We start from the raw sequence: 16582 nt of genomic DNA, 5'->3' as shown, positions 1-16582 counted from the left end.
GGCTCAAATTCTTGGTTATTTCAAACGCGCTACGCGAGGACGGTTTTGCCAGACGGGACCATGCGCTACGGCCCCTGCACATACTAGCAGTGCGATGCAAAGAAGAGATGGTAAAGCCCAAAGATTCAGGAGCGGGAGCGGCCCCATGCTCCCCGGGCAGTCAGCGTTTCGTAGCGACACAAACTTTCTTCACCCTCATTACACATGCGTCAGTTGCGTGTCCAACCTAATGACCAGCAAGCGTAAAGCTTGTGGCTACGCGGTAAATATACAAGAAACACGCCGTACTGCCTACAGCGTCCGCGAACTCTCGCTCTCGCCCTGCTTTGGTACCAGCGAGTCCACCATGGCACGTCGCAGACGCAGCGGCATCTGGTTGCCCATGTGCGGCTCGGATTTGACGCAAGGACGCGTGACAACGCTATAAGTGGGTTCACAGGGTGAGGAAAGCACACAAATCAGAATGGTCAAGGCGCACTTCACCCGCTTCTCTATCTCTATCCACGGGTCGATCGAGACCTCGATGTCGCGCAATAGAACATAGAGGAAAATTTTTATCCTATACTCGGATTCGTCAGCACAGTCATGTAGGCCAGATGGACCAGGACGTACTCGTTCAGCGCAAACCGAAACCCAATGCACGACCGGTTCCCGTTCGCCGCGGCGCCACTTCCGAACGTCATGATGCCGCCCCAGAGGCCCTTCAGGGTGTCGCCCTCCTCCCGCGCGCCCGCGTCTCGCTCGAGCCAGCGCTCCGGCCGGAACACCTCCGCGTCCGCGCCCCACATCCCGACGCTCTTGTTCACCGCCTGCAGCGGCACCGTTATGATGTCGCCTTTGTTGAGCCGAATGACATCGCATCGCCGGCCGTGCCGGTCGAGGAACGGCGCCGAGACGGGCACGACGGTGTCATCCGCCGCGACGCGCATCGTGCTCGTCACGGGCGCATGTACACGCAGCGCCTCGCGCACGACGGCGTCGAGGTACGAGAGCGCGAGCACGCGTTGAAGGTCGTCGGACGTGGGGTCAGCTGGGAGGTCGAGCGAGAGGAGCTCACGGCGGAGGGCGTGTTGGGCGGTAGGCGAACGTGCGAGGGCGTAGAGTGTCCATGTTAGGGCGGATGCAGAGGTTTCGTGACCTGCGAGATGGTCTTCAGAAGGGAGGAACGAAGGAGAGCGAAGCTGCGTACCTGCTGCAAGGAAAGTCGCTATCTGGCAGAGCATCTCGTCCGTCGAGAGCTGCTGCAAGGGATCCGAGCTGAGACTCGATCTCACTGCCAATCCATGACGCGATCAGCTCTCGCAGCCTGAAGTTAGAATGAGAACGCGCACTCATGACAGTCAGCAGGTCCCTCCCATCCATCGCTTCTTGTAAGAGATGTGCCTTGTCTGTGAGGATCTCACGTCTACGTTCCGCGATCAGCTCCCGGCCGATGCGTCGCATTGTGGCCCGCGCATCGTTCTCAGCGGCGCTATTCCGGCGCTACTTTCCAGCGGTCAGCGGCAGGGCGCGGGACGCTGATTGTAGTCGCGGAGGAATGACACTCACAAATCGCCGCAGAATGGGGAACCATACCTGCAGAATAGTGACCACGCGGAACTTGCGCGCCGCGCTGAAGATGATGGCGAACGCGCGTGCAAGCTCGTTTTCGCCTTTGCTGCCGCTCGTGTCTGACGCTGCAGTGACCGAGTCGAATGCGTAGCCAAAACCTGAAGCAAGAAGATATCATTATCTGGCGCATACACACACTAAAAGTCGCGAGATAGCGCACCGGCTTTGCCAATGACATCCAGCGTAGCTCGTGCAAGCCATGCGAGGACGTCGACTTTTGCGCCCGTAATCGAGCTGTGCTCCTCCAAACATATCCGCTCGGGCATAGCTGCCTTTGAACGTTTTGAAGACACAAACGATGCGAATGGATTTGGAAGGAACCCCGTAGCTCGTGCAAAAAGCGTGGGGCCTTCGTCTGGACGTGCTTGCACAGGTGCAAACGGATCCGACGGTGTTGACAGAGAGAGCGAAGATGACCTTATTATGTCGAGCCATATGTTCCGCAGCTGCGGATGGGGTACATGAACCGATCAGGAGATGTGTTAGAGGATAATTGTGCTACTTCACCTGAATAGCCTTCTCCCAGATGATGGGCGAAAGAGATTTGATGTGAGGTGTTGCAAAAGCCGGCGACTGACAAAATAATGGCTTGTAAGCTGACGATTTGAACAAATGTCAGTGGCTGAGTCAAAGGAAGACGGAAAGGCGTTACAGAATGCGGAGTAAGATATGCACAAAACATCGAAGAAAACGAGAACATAACAAGGGATGCAAACTAATGTCCCAGAGAGGATTCGACCTGATGAGCCGCAACGTGACGATCTAGCCACTAATCGACAAGGACCGGTGACCAGGCCCAATTTAAAATTCATAGACGAAACCGGCTGCTCGACACGCGACTCACCAATATCTTCCTCTGCACGTTACCAGCCCAGAGAGAAAGCGTCAGACATCCTGTACAGATTTGGCCGACTGCAGTAACACGCACCTGCTTCCTATGCTTTTCTCCCTCGACGACCAACAGTCCTTCGTGTCCTGCTGCCATGCTTGCCAGTGCATCTCTGATGAATTCCGGCTTCGGGAAGTCGTATCCATGTCCGAGAATATGCGCCACCGCAACGGGGTCGGTTGTTAAGAGCCGCGCTCCACCAATGAAGCCGTGATAGACGAAGGTGCTGCCATATGCTGCTTCCCAGCGTGCGAAGAGCCCCGTGTTCTCCTGGTCGTGCATCTCGCGGAGGTTACCCATGAAGAAAGAGGGGGACGGCGGAGCGCGGAGGTGGCGCAGCGGCGACCGGGCCTGTCGGACGAGCAGGGAGAGGAACGTCCAGAGGACGTAGAGCATTGTGCACAGGAACGGAGTGCGACGAGGAGCGGAGTGGAGGGCGGCATCGCTGGCACAGTTACTGCGGGATGAGCAGAAAACTAACGATGGCAATATTCCGCACAAGCTTGGCTTGGTAGATGGCAGAATCCCAGTCGAGCCCAGCTCAAGCAAGAACTTCCCAGGTGCGCGACTCGCACGAGTGCCGAAACCAATACGCGCAGTCAGCTGGTGGCCGCAGCAGTGGCCAAGGACAAGGAGTGTATGAGGGGGAGCCGGGGGAAGAGAGAGGACATCTTTCTGGGTGGAGATGGCCTTGAAGAGAGCAAGATGGCGGCAGGACTGGCGCAGAACGGCATCGTGAAGTCAAAGCGGGAGAGATGATCTCTCCGGCGTCCTCGGCGATCTCGGTGTTCTTCCACCTGCTCGTTCCTCCGGCATCGCGGGGCCGTTACCAGGCGACCGACGTGCCCGGTGCACCCACACACACCTCGCGTTCGATACAGTATCAGCATGCCAGTGCTCGCCAGTGCGACACAAATTCTGCAAAGCTTCGCGGGACGGAACAAAGGTGCAAGCGTTGAATTGCCCGATTCCTACTGAGGTTGATTCATTGCCTTCCTAGAGCAAAGGAGCGCGTCTCCCAGATGTCGTATCTCTCGGAGTGGCACCGCCTGGCGTGCGCAGATTCACGTTCCGACAACCCCCTGGCCGTATACTCGTAGTTCTTCTCATGCGCTGCGCTCGCCCGTGCGTCTGTATCGGCCCAAACGCTGCCCTATTGTTCACATTACGCGCATACTCCTTTTTCCAGGGCTGTTCTATCCCACGGACTTGTGACACTGCGCACATGAGGTCCTAGCACGGCGCGTGCATGCACACTGCTCATCTTTGGCCCGCACGTCAGGTCCCTATCCTTGTTCGTACGTTTTGCGGTTTCAGGATGAGCGTCGGCGGTCTAGGTCGAGTCTCCGTGCGTCCTGCATGCTTGAGGCTTCCCTACTCGTGTTGTGCCCACGGCGGAACGACCAGGCGCGAAGGTCCGGATACCCGTCCCGTCGATTCGTCGTCCAGGGACGCCGCTCACGACGGCCCGTATTGTGCATGAAGAGCCCTATATCGATCCAGACGCTCGATACACGTATTCGTTACGTACGGGGGTTCTGGCCCTCCAGCGTAAAGAGGTGCTTTGCGCGAAGATGACTGCACCCGGATGCGACGGTTGGTCGGGGCGTCAGGTTTAAACATGCGCGGTATCGCCTGCGCTACAGTAGGCTCTTGTGGAGCGTCCCTTCGACTACACTCGAACGCTCGCCTGATTCGCTCTCTCCACTTTCCGGAGGAGTCACCCACCGGGCTTTAGGACAACCAATGATGGCGGCCGAGATGATGAAATATCTTCTACCCATGGGCGGCCAACTGCTCCCTCTCCTCATCTGTCGTTATCTTGCGCTGCGCGCTCAAGCATTCGAAAGCAAAACAAAGCGATACAACCCGGCGATTTGCGGCTCTCCTAGCCCCGTTCTACGCTGCTGCTGGCCAGACTTTAACCTCATAATATACAGCAGATTCTATCTCCCTGGCTAGCCGGCCAGAAGTACGTACTCAATATAAAGGCTTCTCGCGCTGGGCATCCAGGGCTTCTCGGAATTTTGCGGCATGTTAGCGTCGGTTCTGCGCCGACAGCTGGTGGCGCCGACCTCGGACGCCGCCTCACTGCAACAGCTCGCTCCACGGCCCCGTTACGGTGTGTAATTTCGTGCATGCTTCGAGCCGACACTGGCGAATCACACGACGGGGGTCGCAGGCGGTCATCTCGGGGCAGTTAGGCCGATGCTCGATCGTATGCCGTCTTCCGTGAGACGTGACGTCGCATTCACCCGAGAGAGAAGGCCCCGATCGCCCGTGTTCGGTGCCGGCCTTCGATGACACGACGGGTGCATGCCTGCTCGGTCTGCTGGTCATCATACGTCCTCTGGAACAATCGCTGTCTCTGTGGGTTCTATCTAGGATGCGCTTCTTGCGCGGGCGGTGGACTCAAAACGCAAATTGCGCCTATCGCAGGTCCTGCCCGCTCGTCTCTATCGAACCGTTATCTCGTCGTCCGCAATTTTCCCGGGGTCTGGTGACTCCCCTGCAGATGAAAACGGGCCGCCACCGCTATCTTGTGTATATTGGCTACGCCCGACTTGGTGCGACAGGTCGCAGCCAGGACCTACCCAATCGTGTCATGTACAGCATCCATGTGGGCATGATCTACTGGGCAGGCCCCTCCCTTGCCGTTTCAGCGCGCTGGCTGTTGCATCGAGCTGTAATAAATTTTGTACATGACTGTCCGGGCTGTTCACCGCCTGCTATCTCAACGGTTCCACCTCAAAGAAACCCCGTGTCGCGAACCTGACATTCGTCGGGTGCAGCCAGATCGTAGCCTAGAGAGACCCTGAGCGGCACCTTCTTGAAGTAGGGTTAGAGTAGCCGAGCCCGGCGGCGAGGTGTTCCACCCTGACCGGGACAGGCCAGGCGCGAGCAGCCCAGCGTGACTAAGTAGAGTGTCCCTTCGACCTGGCCGCACATCGGCAGCGTGCACCCCTCGGAGGGCCGCGGATATCGCTCCATGGTGCGTTGCTGTCATCGGACGGGTTCGGCCTCGTTCGGGAAGACCGCGCGATCCTGGGCAGGGCGGCGTACATGAATAGAGATGATCTTGGCCACCTCATGGGCAGTCAGGGTTCCTCGCTAGGACTTGGTCAGATTGTCCACAGGGAAACGCGTACCCGATCCGTAACAACAGAAGCAGATTGCCATCGCCTTTGAGGTGAGAAGGGATCTTGGCGGACTGGTTGGGGATGTATGCGAGCAGAGATATTCAGAGTGACATGCCCACAGCTCCCACCTTTGCGATGTGCAGAATATCAACAGCATGGACATAAGTTGTCCCCAGGCTTTGCGTTTGGGACTCTGGAGGCTGGTCGTCTGACATGGCTGCCTGTGAGTGCTCGTGAAGAATGCTTCATTGCCGCGTAACCGCTCAAAATCAGGCACGTGCACTGATAGAAATGACCCTGGGAACAGGCCGGCTGGCATCGACAATAGTAATATTAACCAAGCAGGACACGCCGACTTCGTCGCTGTGCACACTCGTGCGACCCTGCAAAGAGCCGGAGATCCCATGCACAGACCTGCGGCAGCCGTGGTTATGAAAACATAGCACGAGCAAAGTAGGAGCAAAACGCGTCGGCGAGCCCACGTGCGTGGTCGGGGAACTCCGACGCCACGAAGGCGGGCTCGACCGGGTGAACGTTCGAACCGCTGCCGGACTCTGTGGAGAGCCTCCGAATAATCTCTTTCTCGTGCCATATATATATGTAGTGCCATTCCCCGTAGAATTTACATAAAACGACAGACCAGGATCCCTCGGATGTCAAAGCAAGAGTTATACGGACTCGACGATCGTGAAAACGCTCAATTACTGAATTTGCATTTGCCAAATGGCACTATTCGCACCAAAATCGTCGTATGTAATGACCAACAGGACGGGGCGGAAGTGATACAGCTTACGACGCATTACAAAAGGACTTGCTCTGACCGACTCCGTCGTCGGGGTTACAGCATCGTGCTTATCTCTTTGGGCTGGGTCTAGAGGTCCCAGCCGTTACCCGATTAGAACTGCCATCCAGATCCCAACATACGATCTGGAGGGGGTTTTTCTCACCGGGGAGACGGCCCTGTACTGCTTGATCGAGTGCTAGAGACGTGGTGGGGGTAATGGGGAAACACGGTCCGAAATGGATGCTTTGCTGCAGGACGAGATATACAGTCAGTTAACAGGCCCCGTAGCTGCATGGAAAGACGCTTCCGCACCAGCATAGTCCAGTGATGAGCAATTGTGTGTTCCACTACATGCAACGCCTCGTCCGCTTTCGTTCCGGGAGGCCAAGGAAAGAGAGTAAAAAAGCGCATGACGCGCGTCATATCGACGAGGAAAAGCTGCTTTGGGAGGATATGAGGCAGCGCCTGACGGAGATGCTCGACGTCGTGGGAAGACATGTGGCAGACGGAGATGTAGAGTCGCTGTACTCTGGGCGCGCACTTGACAATCTCCACGAGACTGCTGCCACAGTTCTCCTCGATGCGCAAGTTGACGATGGCGCTGCCAAGGCCGGGGCTAGCGGAAAGTAGCCTGGCAACTTCGGCGGCATGTGATGGGCTGCACAGCCTGAGCGATGAGTACAAGAGAGGCGCGCCGATGCGGAGCCACTGTTTCGACGCGAGTAGAAGGTCGGCGTGTCGCGGAGGGTGCCCAGCGTTATCCGTCAGTGTAGGGAACCGGAAGAAGTCTGCAAGCGAGACATCCAGGCAGGCCGAGAGAATCTCGCGAAGGAGCTCCTCTGGGAGGTCCTTTACAGACATTGTACGCAAAGGGAGATGGGGCGCGGAAGGATGTCAGAGGCATCGAGGTCCCCTTTTATGCTCGAGGGGGCGTCAGCGCCTCCTGTCGTCCGACCGGGGGCAAGTTCAGCGTCCCTAGAAGTTAGCCAAAGGCACATCGCCCTCATTGGACCGCGTCAATGTAGAGTAACCGATGTTACAAGGAAATTAAACCCAGAGTCTAGCGTTGGACAGTCTGCTCGATGACCCTGCGGAACGCGTCACGAGGCGACGGATGAGTCCAAACAGAAAGGACGCGTTGCAACATCCTTACCGACCGTAAGTAAGTAGCTGCACAAACGTATAACATGGAGAGCGCAGACTCGCCTTTAGTCTGTCGCAATGGTATGTTGCGAGGAGCAGGTTACGTCTGGCCCTGGCGGTGTTGGAACGCGCTCAGCACTTATTTATAGGGTCAGGTCTTTGTCACGTGCTTTATGACGTAAAATAAGCTGACGCATCCCCTATCCATCAAGCGATTAATTGCTCTTTGCAGACTTCCATAGCTCCGTCTGCAACCGTCATTCCTGCTCACGCACACTCTGAGTGAGGATTCTGAATTGTATCGTGGGTGTCGCTTATTCATGGTAGGTACGTTTGTACGCTTTCTCAGTGTTACCGTGTGCTGGGCAATGAGCAGTCCAACTATCGCCATTGTCAAATTATGCGGCGGTGGAGCTATGTGGGATGCATCCTTTTCTAGCTAAGGAGGATGCATGTGTCTCTGACAGGCCTATAAAACAGGCCTCCTATACGGACTGTGTCTATGTGCCTACGCATGCATAGGAATGTCTAGCTGACCACTCAATTTGCAGCCCTGCTTTTCACTTTTGTTCAAACTACGTGCCACTTGAACTCATACCACAACCTCAACAGATTGAGGCGAGGCTGTTTCCACAGGAATGAACGGCACTCTCCCCGAGGAGCTAGTGCAAGAGATTCTGTGACTTGCAATTGTGTGTCCTAAAGACAAGTTCTTACCACTTGTATCCCTCAGAATGGAGGCTGCCCAAATTCAAGACAATACGCCTGCGCACTGCGGTCCTTGTCGTATGCAAGCGCTGGTTCCGCATCGCACTCCCTCTGCTTTACACATGTCTTTTCTTGTCAAAGCCCAAGCATATGAAGACTGTTGCACGCGCCGTACAATCGGACCCTCAGCTTGGCAGAGCAATCTGCCACCTCTGGCTGGAAGGCGGATTTGGCAAAGAGCTGTATTCTTTCATGAAGCTTGCGCCAAATGTGGAGACACTGTATCTCATCCTACAAGCCACGTCAAATGACTTGATTGCCGGACTTTGAAGGACCATCAAGGAGGGTGTTCTCAAACCCAAGACACTGTACTACACCAAGGAGTTCCAGAAGAACAACAAGGTTTTGCGTGAGCTGACCACGCTTGGCGAGTTTCATATTGCTCAGTCAACTTCATTGGTATGTCTAAGTTTGTTGATCTTTGATTAGCCTGCTCATTTACATGCCAGAAACATGTGCTCTTCTTTGATGACGACAGCATTGACATGTCACTTGCAAAGGCTCTCCAGAAGTTGCCATTCTTGAAAGAAGTGACTCTCTCTGCCAACTGCATCTTGTGGGGTGTGGTGGACAGAACTGTACAAATGATTGCAGAGAATCCTACTCTGCAAATAATACGTTGTGATCAAGGGAGGCAGCTCCGCAGAACGAAGATCAGGGAGTACATTGCAGAGCACTTTGCAGAACATGGGATAGGGAAGCGTCTTTCAGAGCTCATCCAGGACGACGACAGAAGATGAGGATTGGGCATGAACATATCTGACTCTTTGACTAGTCCTTAAAACAATTGTCTCGTGGAAAATCAAAGTCTTCTAGGTGAAGGTGCCTCGTGACACTCAATAGATGTTAGAGGCCATGAATTGTGAAAGCTTCTACGCCCGAGCAGGGTCCTGTGAGAAACAGCACCATCCAGGGCCACGAACGCTCATTTGCCGCGTGCCGCTTCCAGACGCGTGACGCTTGCGGCCTGTTCCTCAGTCGGAGTCAGCGACCATGGGTTTCATACCCCATAGCTCTGTTGACTATGACAGACGTCTCTCAATTCGTGACAACTCAACATCTTGACAGTTTAGCATCGTTCATCTCACCAGTTTCTTGTCTACACCAGCACTGGGCCTTAGGACACGCCTCTGGCCCCATATGTTTCCTATACATACCGGAAAACCCAGCGACACACTCATGTATGACAAGCTAAGGACATGACGCGTGTTGGATAGTGGTGAACTGCTGGTGAAGTGAGTGAAGACGCCGACCGCTGAGCCTTTCCTACCGGCCGCAGTAGGTGAGGGTGTCGACCAGAGAGAGGCACTTCCAAAGCGTCAGGGTACGATGCACATGTATATCCAGCCACCAACCACCAGCCACTGCCGCCCTTGGCCCGGGGACTTGGAAGTAAGGACTCTACTATGTCCGTTTCGAGGCCCGCGGTGAAGTTGCCGTCCGAAGGCTTGGAGTTGCCTCATGTCAACCCGCTGTACCAGCACTACCGGAGGTTCTATTGTAGTGCTCATGGCAAGGGTTGGCGCGCCGGCGCTCGCTCTTTGAAGGGTAGGCTCTCCCTCCCCTCTGCAACATCGTGATCTGTTCTTTCGGGACCCAGCATAGGTCCAGGCATTAACTGCTAAGTGTCGCGTTCATTCACGTTCGACCACCACGTCTCCCGATTATTTTCGCTCCTGCGAAATAACATACGTTTGCTGAGGTGCCTATGGCCGAATTTTTCTCGAAGCTTGAGGTCCAGTGTTCCCCACTTTTGCTGTGGAGTATCGTACAATCAGTAGTATTGAGACCAGATCTGGTTACAGGAAAGGTGAGCAACTGTTGCACTTCGGTCGGGGCACCTCATGCGAATAGACAGTCGCTGTATGTAGAAGGGGTGATAGGGTCATTGTGTTAACGTATTTATTCTTTCTAGTTTGATATGCCGACTAGTTGCGGAAGCGTCTTGTTCGCGAGCAAAACTTGTCGTTTGACTCGGTCGCCGGTTCGTCGCATCGCGAAGGTTCTTCCAATATCTTAGTGCCATCTGCGCCGTCGTCGTTTACCGCTGTTGTTGAGGGTATATATCAGTTTCTGTCGCCGGTAACAGAATCGGTAAGATATCCGTAAGTGCCCTTCCTCAATGTTAACTTGCGCGTGTGCGCTGATATCGCATGTAGAATCCTTCATCTCGGTGTACGTCCGTATTCCTTGATCCGAACAGCGGCTATGCCACTTGGAATTCTTGGCGTACTGTCGCGACAAAATCCCTTCAGTATTGGTCAGCGAACAGCTAGGAATGGCGAATAGGTGAGATATTGTCATGCATCGATGTGGGTCCGACGAGGCATCGCAGCGGCTCCAACGTTCCCTCCCCAAAGTTATGTCAAGTCGGTACCGGAGCATTTGTTGATAATGCGGGCACGGTACACCGGCGCCGTTCATGCCGATATCCATGTAGACTGAACACCTCCCCGGTGGCGAACTCGTTGTTGTTGTGACGACTCTGATCTTTCTGGCACCTCTGCTCAGACCTCGGCGTGGGGCCTGCCCACTTCGTCAGCGGACCCCCAAGAATCTTGGTGAGCTTCGATAGCCACTGGTAAAATAAAAATCCCCCGTCTGACACATCACACTCTATAGCCACGCCTTGCTCTCGAAGACCTCGACGGCGAGGTCTTCGTTACGCCACATAGCTCCGTCGTCAAATTTAATATCTGCTTATTCGGAACTACCTGAACCTCAGGAGAACTCCACGTGGAACCCTCGCACCTGTTGCACAAGTTAAACCGGCACAGTATCCTCCCAGGCATTTAAATTTTAACTTCCATCCCTTTTGGTAGACTCTGTATCTCGGCCACGGACATAGCAGATCGAATTCACGGACATTGCCTTCGGTCGCTCGACCATCATGTCGGATCGTAAGTGCGGCTTCTTCCTTTACTTCCGCATCCGAGGTGGTATCCAAGTGTACGGGATGAAAGGTTGCTGAGGCGGGAAATATCTTTCATCCCTCGGATGCGATCAGCGAAGCCAGGACTTCTCAGATTCAAGACAGCTCGAGCTGTTCATTACAAGTAAGTTGTGAGCTTCTAGGTGTTGAAGGGGCAACCAACGCCCTGTCTCAGTTGAACGAGACCAACAGAGTGGGGGATTGCAAGCTAGAGTCCGTCCAAAAGCGGAGGCTAGTTAACGCCTAATCACGTGCTCCGACGCGAGTCTTTATTTTCTTCCTCATGGGGCACATATTCTTCTCTCATCCTTTTTCACTGTCATTCTCTCCATCGTTGCTGCCACCGTTCAAGCGAACCCTCGCTTTTGGCTCCCTTCATATCTCTACTTGGCCAGCTTTTGAGGGCGTTTTCTCTGCGGAGGTTGCTGTGGGACCGGGTAGTGCGGGGGTGTCTGTGCTCTGTGTGTAGGTGCGAGCACCATCCTGGGTAACAACTCGAACCTGAGAACTTATTGTCATATGGAAAAACGGTAGCTCCGGAGGGAATCTTGAAATCTCCAGCACCGGGCTCTCTACATCCCAGTGTCGAGACCGCCGATCGGGACGCTCTGTACCTTGCTGGCGGTGCAGCTCGGACCGCTTGTCGAAGCTCAGAGCTGTTAAGACCCGCCACCTCCTTCGGTGAGAAAACATCCCCCATCTTCAAAACCTGGTCATTATTGCTCACCATCCCGAAATCTTCACGACAAAGATCGCAAAGTACAGAAGTGAGTCCTTCCTTATTGGGCCTTATACATTTAGTGCTGAATATATGCATCCATGTTACAGGAGCGCTTGCACTCGACATGGCCGCGTTGACTGCACCACCCCTACGCCACAGCTCAACAATGCGAGATACACCATTCAAATCGACCGCACCCATCCCCATACCGAACCTCCGCAGGGTGAACGACCCACCGCCGCGCTCGCCGACTCGGTGCTACGAGACGTCGACCGACCTCATCTTCGACATGTCACCCCATTCCGGTATTGACACACCGTTAATGCAACAGAGGGATCCTCCATCTGTTTTGACTCATACTTCGGCGCACTATGCCCGAAAGCCTCTTACCTTCAGTACTCGCTTTGTGACCACCAAAAGCCCGCCAGTGGAACGTCCCCCCTACTGGGAAGAGCCTTTTCTTTACTCGGTACCTCGTCTGCCACCTCGAGCACCCTTGGGACACAGCCGGACACAATCTGCGAGAGTCAACAGGTCTGACTCGTTTGAGCAGCGCAAATCGACGCAGGAGCCATCGTCATATTCCTCGTCATCCTCGCTGCGTTCGTTTTCGCAGCCACGCAGAGCAAAACCAGACGTCCACGATCCTTATGTCGCGAAAGCAGTTCAAGAGTCCGCCCATGTCCTCACCGCTGCGTTTCAGCAATCCTTCACCACCGCCACGTCCTTCACGCAGTCCTTTGAGTCTCCGGCTCCCTCGCACGTGCAATTCAAGGAGCCGTTGTCCCCGCCGGACTCTATCCAGGGCTGGGGCTTCCCACCACGATCGCGACGCCCGTCACCGATACGACACAAGCGTACGCTGACAGGGTCGAGCGTCATCTCGGGCGTGCCGCGCACGAGCGCTGCGGAACCTATCGTCTCGTTCGCGCAGGCAGAGCTCGGGCGTTCTCCGAGCTCGGGCGCGGTAGCGCGCGTCGTCAAAGTAACGCGCACGACACCCACGAATTCGCTTCGAGCCAAGTCGCCGTACCCTGTCGTGCGCGGGCGGCGGGCGTCCACGCTTCGTGGGCACCCCGTGAAAATCTCAGACGAGGACATCGCGGGCACACTCGACAAGAGCCAGGCTGCGGGAAAGTTTGGCCTGGAGAAGTTTTTGCCACAACCCCTCCCGCGCGGGCGTGCCCTCGACGAGAACGTTTGCACCAAGGACGAGAACGTTTGCATCAAGGACGAGAACGTCGAGCGTGGCCGGACTCGTAGCCGCATGAGAGCCGGTCGGCTGGCATAGTCGCGCTTTTTCCTTTGCAATCATGGAATATTTAAGACATATAGAGTGCGTCCTCCTCCGCCTTTGCACCGTACCTCTGCTGATCGCTGTTCAGAAATATAGGCACTCTCCACGCATCACTCCTCATCGATCACAACACGGACTTGTCCCATCACATTCGCATCGCATGGTTGGCAGCATTGTCTTTATTTCATTTTTCGACCTCATGCCCGACGAAAGCTCGGCCGCACCCACACCTTCGTTGCCCATTTGTAGACGTCCTCATCGTTAATTGTAGCTATTCACATCCATCCATCGCATCTCATCTCGCTCGTTGCACTCTTTCTCGCACTCCTCTCCTCAATACTTTTTTGGGCTCCGTCCACGTCTGTGCAATTGTTCTTCATTCAAAAGCATGGTCCCAGATACCTGTCGCAACTCTTTGTCATCTTAATCGCAGTCTTCGTGATCTGTGGAATTTTGCCTCATCAACACTTCTCCGTCTCATCATGATCATTAATTAATTGTTGTCTTCGTGCACCCACGCACGTTGTGGTCATAGTTTCAGTCGTTCATTTCATTCCCCAATCAACCAACACTTCACACAAACTCTCATCGGACATATGTTATCATCACACTAGTACTACCTTATGAGAATAAAATTCAACGCCACGGTGTATCATGTCTTGAGTTGCGTGTGACTTCTGGTTGTCTTGGACATGTGCGAGAAGGGGCTTCTACAAACATCTTGATATGCAAATCTGCGGAATCTTTAATTGGTGACGAACTAACGGAGTGCAACAACGTACCAATCCTGACTGACCATCTATCAGCTAGCGTGATCACGAAGAGCACTGCACAGTGATAGGTCCGCCCTGCTCTCACGACGAATCCCACTCTATTAATATATTTGTTCAGTGGTTGTGTCGACAGCTACGAAATGGACAGGCATCGTCAATGAATATATCAGCGCGCCGTGGAGTGCGCACCCAGTGGGCGGGCCGCCGTGATGGGCCATGGCAGATGCGTCGATGCGCTGTCAGCCCGTGCACTACATATTATCGCGCGCGTCCTAGACGACGGAAGAGACTGCCCGGGGCAGAACTGTAATTTTCCCCCGGACTGTCACGACAGTGCCGCCGGAAACAGAGGCTCCGTCGAGGCGATGCGCCGACGTGGACAGACGGGGCCCAGGACGTAATGTGTTGGCGGGTTGCTCGAGTGCTGCTGTGACGGCGCCTCGCCCGCTCACACCCAGCAAAGACAGGGCCCAGTTGACGTGCACAGTTCCGTGGGTGTCGCGCACATCGTTTTCCCGTCGATCCTTGGGGGGCGCCTGGCGCACAGGCAATCTCCTGTTGTAGATGCTTTCCTGCGCCACACACGCCACCGCATTCGGGGAGACTCGGCGCGCGCTTTGTCTGCATTGAATGCGAGGCTCACAGTGCCCGTCTCTGACATGTACGCGCGGTAAATCACGCGAGTGCAAACTAATGTCTCGGCGGACAGAGAAGAGCACTAGTAGGGCCTGCGTAAGTCCTGTTGTTAATCACCAACGCCGCCCCATTACGCATGCTGTCAGGTGTGTGATAGTCTACGCAACCTTCGCCACCGTGGGACGCTCTCTTGCCATGGCGCAAAAACCTGCGCACCTGCCGAGGCACTGCAAAATAAGATAGATCAAATACAAGGCCTCGAGGCTGGACAAATGCCGTGGACAGAGTACGAAAGCCAATAGTGCGGCGTCTCCCAACCTCGGGAGTGATCAGATGCCTGGCACTAGGGCAATTGAGGGATAAAGTCAATGGGAATACCAAGCTGGAGGGCGCGGCACAGCACCCAGGTCGCTGAATTGAGGGTCTCGTACGCTTTCAGCGAGCGAGGGCGCACTCAGGCACAAAGCGCGCAGTGTTCAGGAACATAGATAGGGCGCACCACTATCGCCGCGGCCAGGGACGCATTTGCCGGCGGATCAGCGACTGAGGGGGCAGCTGACAGCATTAGGGAGATAGAAACACTAGATTCGCTCGTGCCAAGCTGCGTTTCTGAGCAGGGATCTGTTCAGAACTCGTCATCCATCGCGCCGTGGTGTTGACAGGGATCACCAATACCGCAACCGAGGTGCAGCGCGCGCGAGGCCACGTAGCGATCTACAGAGCTGTGTACGCCGGGCGTCGTTCAGTTTAGCTCTGCGCGTTGTCAGGTCCCACGATTGGGGATGTGCGGCGGAAGCACTTGCATCGCAATATATCATTGATAACGTAGATGTGGCGGATGATACTAGGGATGCAGCTGGCGAATATTAGGGATAGTGCTCGGGCACGCTGCATCTGGCCGTGCCGTGATTCGTGGTCCGTGGTCGGTGGGGCACATTGGTCCGACCTCACGCGGTGTGACACGCACCAAAGGGAAGGTCGGGGTGGTCCCTGGACGACGTGGCCGCCTCCCGAAGAGTGGATAACGCGGAGAGATTTCGTGGAAAGAGGACGTAAGGGCCTATGAATGAAGACGAGGAGAGCAATGTCGCCGAGCCTCTTACGAAAGTCTGGGCACATCACATGGAGCGGAGTGTGCCTGGGGCGACCAACGGCTACCCACGCAGGATCGTCGCGAATTCACTCACAGAGAAGGGCGAAGACGATAGGCCGGCGTACTCACGCTGGCTCTCGCTGCGCGGTTCTATCACGATGCGTATGTAACTCCGGCGTGCCTCTCGCTGATTCACGCCGAGATTGGACGTCGAGAAGAGCTCCCGCTCGACCCTCCCAGGTAGTGTTGCCGCGGATGAGCCACGAGTTGGACCGGTCCAAAATCCGGCATTATCCGCACGTGGCGGATAATGATGAGTTGGCCGCCAGATAATCCGGCAGGTTGTGGGAAAGCTGACAAAGACACTATATATGGTAGGCAACTGTACTCACTGAGCAGACGGAGACTGGCGAGGCTCAAGTGGGGACAGCGTAGCAGATGTATTAGTAAATTATTAGGATTCAGTCTCATTAATAGCTTCTCTAGTTCGTTCACATGGCCTTCTGCAACCATTCTATCAACTTTTGTTCTACTGAGACTGCCGGTGCCAGATCACCCTCGGAAGCCAGCCTGCCGCCTCTCACCGCGCTGCCGCAGATACAAATGCTTCAGAATTTGAAGCCCCCCCATCACTTCAGGGGACAAATTAATCCTTCGGAGAGTATCCATCTCCTTGCTCGATGAGAAGACGCGCTCGCACGGGACAGCAGAAGCTTGCACGGGCAGGATATCCAGTGTGACGTGATAGATCAGAGGAAAGCGATATTGATTGACCTGTAACGTAGTGAGCAACAG

General features: G+C 55.1%; 7 protein-coding genes across 7 annotated transcripts; 3 read left to right on the top strand and 4 right to left on the bottom strand.

The window, feature by feature from the left end:
• Nucleotides 1–219: 219 nt before the first annotated feature.
• PHACADRAFT_265204 (uncharacterized protein) lies at nucleotides 220–2010 on the bottom strand (the record flags this gene model as incomplete). The annotated part of the gene is made up of 7 exons (XM_007401642.1): nucleotides 1772–2010; nucleotides 1549–1709; nucleotides 1332–1482; nucleotides 1190–1273; nucleotides 613–1138; nucleotides 479–559; nucleotides 220–421 (listed from the first exon to the last, which is right to left on the bottom strand). Coding segments are annotated over exons 1-5 (1024 nt in total), but the record flags the coding sequence as incomplete, so codon positions are not given.
• Nucleotides 2011–2530: 520 nt separating this feature from the next.
• PHACADRAFT_53642 (uncharacterized protein) lies at nucleotides 2531–2800 on the bottom strand (the record flags this gene model as incomplete). The annotated part of the gene is made up of 1 exon (XM_007401641.1): nucleotides 2531–2800. A coding segment is annotated over one exon (270 nt), but the record flags the coding sequence as incomplete, so codon positions are not given.
• A 1409-nt stretch (nucleotides 2801–4209) lies between these two features.
• Nucleotides 4210–5401, top strand: PHACADRAFT_265200 (uncharacterized protein). Its single transcript, XM_007401640.1, has one exon. It carries the CDS (start codon nucleotides 4247–4249, stop codon nucleotides 4460–4462), a length of 216 nt encoding a protein of 71 aa, XP_007401702.1. The 5' UTR covers nucleotides 4210–4246; the 3' UTR covers nucleotides 4463–5401.
• An 859-nt stretch (nucleotides 5402–6260) lies between these two features.
• PHACADRAFT_131351 (uncharacterized protein) lies at nucleotides 6261–7671 on the bottom strand. The gene is made up of 3 exons (XM_007401639.1): nucleotides 7631–7671; nucleotides 6737–7572; nucleotides 6261–6672 (listed from the first exon to the last, which is right to left on the bottom strand). The coding sequence occupies exons 2-3, from the start codon at nucleotides 7283–7285 to the stop codon at nucleotides 6493–6495; spliced, it is 729 nt and encodes a 242-aa protein (XP_007401701.1). The 5' UTR covers nucleotides 7286–7572; nucleotides 7631–7671; the 3' UTR covers nucleotides 6261–6492.
• A 673-nt stretch (nucleotides 7672–8344) lies between these two features.
• Nucleotides 8345–8605, top strand: PHACADRAFT_106800 (uncharacterized protein; the record flags this gene model as incomplete). The annotated part of the gene is made up of 1 exon (XM_007401638.1): nucleotides 8345–8605. A coding segment is annotated over one exon (261 nt), but the record flags the coding sequence as incomplete, so codon positions are not given.
• A 3063-nt stretch (nucleotides 8606–11668) lies between these two features.
• On the top strand, nucleotides 11669–13929 carry PHACADRAFT_265196 (uncharacterized protein). Its single transcript, XM_007401637.1, has 5 exons — nucleotides 11669–11736; nucleotides 11802–11948; nucleotides 12019–12034; nucleotides 12096–13324; nucleotides 13374–13929. The coding sequence occupies exon 4, from the start codon at nucleotides 12113–12115 to the stop codon at nucleotides 13277–13279; it is 1167 nt and encodes a 388-aa protein (XP_007401699.1). The 5' UTR covers nucleotides 11669–11736; nucleotides 11802–11948; nucleotides 12019–12034; nucleotides 12096–12112; the 3' UTR covers nucleotides 13280–13324; nucleotides 13374–13929.
• A 2410-nt stretch (nucleotides 13930–16339) lies between these two features.
• Nucleotides 16340–16546, bottom strand: PHACADRAFT_106166 (uncharacterized protein; the record flags this gene model as incomplete). Its single annotated transcript, XM_007401636.1, has 1 exon — nucleotides 16340–16546. A coding segment is annotated over one exon (207 nt), but the record flags the coding sequence as incomplete, so codon positions are not given.
• Nucleotides 16547–16582: the final 36 nt, after the last annotated feature.

Source organism: Phanerochaete carnosa (assembly GCF_000300595.1).
Source record: "Phanerochaete carnosa HHB-10118-sp unplaced genomic scaffold PHACAscaffold_13, whole genome shotgun sequence".
Classification (NCBI taxonomy): Eukaryota; Fungi; Basidiomycota; class Agaricomycetes; order Polyporales; family Phanerochaetaceae; genus Phanerochaete; species Phanerochaete carnosa.
This window is presented reverse-complemented; position numbering and strand designations above follow the sequence as displayed.